Source organism: Lottia gigantea (assembly GCF_000327385.1).
Source record: "Lottia gigantea unplaced genomic scaffold LOTGIsca_11, whole genome shotgun sequence".
NCBI lineage: Eukaryota > Metazoa > Mollusca > Gastropoda > Lottiidae > Lottia > Lottia gigantea.
This window is the reverse complement of record NW_008707001.1, coordinates 2,022,192-2,025,451: the sequence shown is the minus strand read 5'-3', so window position 1 is coordinate 2,025,451 and position 3,260 is coordinate 2,022,192. Positions and strand designations below refer to the sequence as shown.

General features: G+C 34.1%; 1 protein-coding gene across 1 annotated transcript in view; it reads left to right on the top strand.

Annotated features, from left to right (window-relative positions):
• Nucleotides 1–2,306, top strand: part of LOTGIDRAFT_110141 (hypothetical protein) — a gene marked incomplete at both ends in the record, with an annotated part of 4,632 nt that extends 2,326 nt beyond the window's left edge. Inside the window, 5 exons of the mRNA XM_009047120.1 lie at nucleotides 139–291; nucleotides 669–788; nucleotides 1,102–1,240; nucleotides 1,661–1,751; nucleotides 2,117–2,306. Of these exons, the coding sequence (XP_009045368.1) occupies nucleotides 139–291; nucleotides 669–788; nucleotides 1,102–1,240; nucleotides 1,661–1,751; nucleotides 2,117–2,306 (693 nt within the window). The remainder of the gene's footprint in view (nucleotides 1–138; nucleotides 292–668; nucleotides 789–1,101; nucleotides 1,241–1,660; nucleotides 1,752–2,116) is intronic.
• Between the last annotated feature and the right edge of the window lie 954 nt (nucleotides 2,307–3,260).

Sequence of the window (3,260 nt, the reverse complement as noted above, 5' to 3'; positions counted from 1 at the left end):
CTGCTTTCACTGTCTGTCACAGAAACAACCACATTTTACAAGGATGGCAAGTTCACAAGAATCATGTCTATCAACTGATAACTGGCAAAAATTCTTGATATTACACATAACACAAAGATATCTTTTGTTTACCTTCAGGATATAACTAATAATAATGATTTAGAAAAGATACGAGCTACAGCTGGTATTTGTCCACAACATAATATATTATATGATGATCTATCCTGTCGAGAACATCTTCAGGTTTTCGCTGGTATTAAAGGTGTGCAACCTAATCTCGTAAAAAGTGAGGTAAGCGAAAATTTCAATGTATTATTTTATTCTTATTGTGAATTTTATTTGTGATTTTAAAATGATTATAAGATTTATGGATAGCAAGCAAGCTCACTGAACAGTTTGGAAAGGAAATGGTGAAAATATTCCAATATTACATAGACTCCTGACATGTACCTGACTTTAAAGAGCTCCTCTTCCTCATCTGTCAATAGAATAGATCTGGATCATCAACACTGCAAGAAACGCCTGCCTGATGACCGTTTTTTTTTTGTTTATTAATGATGATATTGTTAATTGTTGAAACACGGTGTACCATCAAATTGTACTCTGTGATCTCTACGCCTATGATATTTTGAATTTCTCATATTTATGATAATTATGTTAATATGTAGATTGAGAGATCGTTAAAAGAAGTAGGATTGACGGATCAGGCTGAAGTCTACTCGAAAGATTTAAGTGGGGGACAGAAACGGAAATTATCAGTAGCCATTGCTCTTATTGGTGATCCCAAGGTAGGTGAACACAATCTAATCAAAGATAAATTTCGATTTTGTTTCTTTTTTCTGCTATTTTTTCAGCTCCATTGTAATCTTACAAGTTTTTAACACTGTCTCATTTCTTATGATATAATTTTCAACCAATCAGAGCATAACATGTATGACTCGTTTCTTGATAACGACACAGGATTGTGGGATAGCAAAACCTAAAGACGCTGTCATATTGCTTTACTAAGGTCTTTGCTATCCGACAATTTGTCATAATCAAGAAATGGATCCTTCAATGTCAAATTTAAATTAGAGTGAAATATTTGTTATTTATTTTTAGATTATTATACTAGATGAACCGACGGCTGGAATGGATCCCTACTCTAGAAGACAACTCTGGTCCTTGTTAAAGAACAGTAAAGAAGGAAAGGTTATCTTGTTGACCACACATTTCATGGATGAAGCTGACATTTTGGCTGGTAAAAATCTTTCAATCTTCAAAAATATCAAAATAAGATTATTAGTAATATGAACTTTTCCTGAGAGAGTTGATGATGATTGTCTTCTGCTATGATCTTTCTGTATAGCTGAATTTAACAACCAAGTATCTCGAGTATCATGTCTACCAGCTGGTTGTTGGCCAAACCTGCAGGCATTGATAAACTGTAGATAGAGCAGGCCATGTATTCTCAAAATGATCTTAGCGCTAGGACATCCTAGAATCAATTTTAGATGATAAGAACCTAGGACATCCTAGAGCTAATATCGTTACGTGGCCTGGAGTATAAAAAAAATAGATTAATAGATCCCTTTACAAAAGGAAACATTATTCTAAAACTGATGCAAACACTAAAGAAATTACGCAATGAATTTGACTAAAAACTTTGTATTTTAAACAGATAGAAAAGCTATAATCAGTAAAGGACAGTTGAGATGTTGTGGGTCCTCTCTATTTTTGAAGAGTAAATTTGGTATCGGATATCATCTCAAGTAAGTAAATTTTCTCAATAAGTATTGTTCTGTCCTTCCCTATGCAACAGAATATGCGATTTGGTTTGTGTTTGGTCGTCTGGTTCAATGAAAAATCACAGAGAAACTTATCCCTGGAAATGTTTGAGGCCACGTTCATGAAATATTACCTTAAAGGGACATTCCCCTTTTTTCAACCGACAGAAAAAACGGAATGTCCCTTTAAGATGAACAAGCTAATTGAATCGTAATAGATCAAAAATGATTTTTAATTTGGTTTTAGATGGCTTCATACTACATAACAAACATAAATGGATTGATTTAACAGACAATAGCACATATAATATCATCAGATATACTTTGTATTGATTTTGTTTTAATTTCAGTATGGTAGTAGAACCCGAGGTGTGTAAAGTTAATGAAATAACTGAGATATTAAAACAAAATGTTGACGGTGTAGAATTACAGAGATCACATGGTAAAGAATTGTCCTATACTGTACCAATGACTGAGATTGATAAATTTTCAGGTAAGCAAGCATTTTATCAAGATCGCCACAAAATTTCTAAAATATAATCCCTTCCAGGCTTTTAAAAAGAAGTGATAGGAACTCTGAGATAGCAAGAGGTAAGCCATAACACTTTCTATATTACTGTCAAAATGTATAATAGTTTAAATGTAATTGCAGTCATTCAAATTATCAAGTTTTGACAGTTAGATTATAGCCAAATCATCATCTCTACTCATGTTATATGCAACAAGAACACAAGGGGTACATTGTCCCTCCTTATCCCTCTGTAGCCACGGCCCATTAGAATGTGCTATTTGTAGATCCCTCCGATCAATAGAGGGGCTAGCCTAGTGTCTTATGAATCCCTGGACAAAATTGAGCAACCATGAAAACTTATTATTTCACAGCATTTTTAAAAATTATTTCCCTACAGGTATGTTTAATGCCCTGGAAACGTCGAACGGTACAGGTAAAACTACGGCTGATAAACTAGGAATACGAAGTTATGGTGTTTCTATGACTTCTTTGGAGGAAGTTTTCTTAAAATTAGGTAACTATAGAAATCTGCAATCCGCTCAATATGTAGATCTGGATAATTAGTCTTCTTCATGATTGGACAACAATAGTTTGCGATATCAGCATCCGCTGGAAGCAAACGTTAACTTGTCATCTACCAACCATTGGACAACATTCTTCTTTAATTTAGTTGTCAATTTTGACACAAAATGGTCAAAAGTGGTCACAAGTAATGTAAACCAATCAAAAAAGGCGGTGGAAGCAGCTGCCTTCTCCAATTTGAATTATGCCTTTTGAACCTTATAATTCTCAACTTCAGTGACCAATAACCCCTGCCTCCTCCATAACTAATTTACAGCCCCAATTTTGTGTTTTTCAACCCCCTAAGTTTTTTTGTTTTAAAGGCAGTATTGAAGAAAGTGATGTAAAAGACGTAAAAAAGAAGAATTTGGCAGCCTTGGCTGAAACCTCAGTTGTTATTTCTACTGACGCTGAAGACTTGA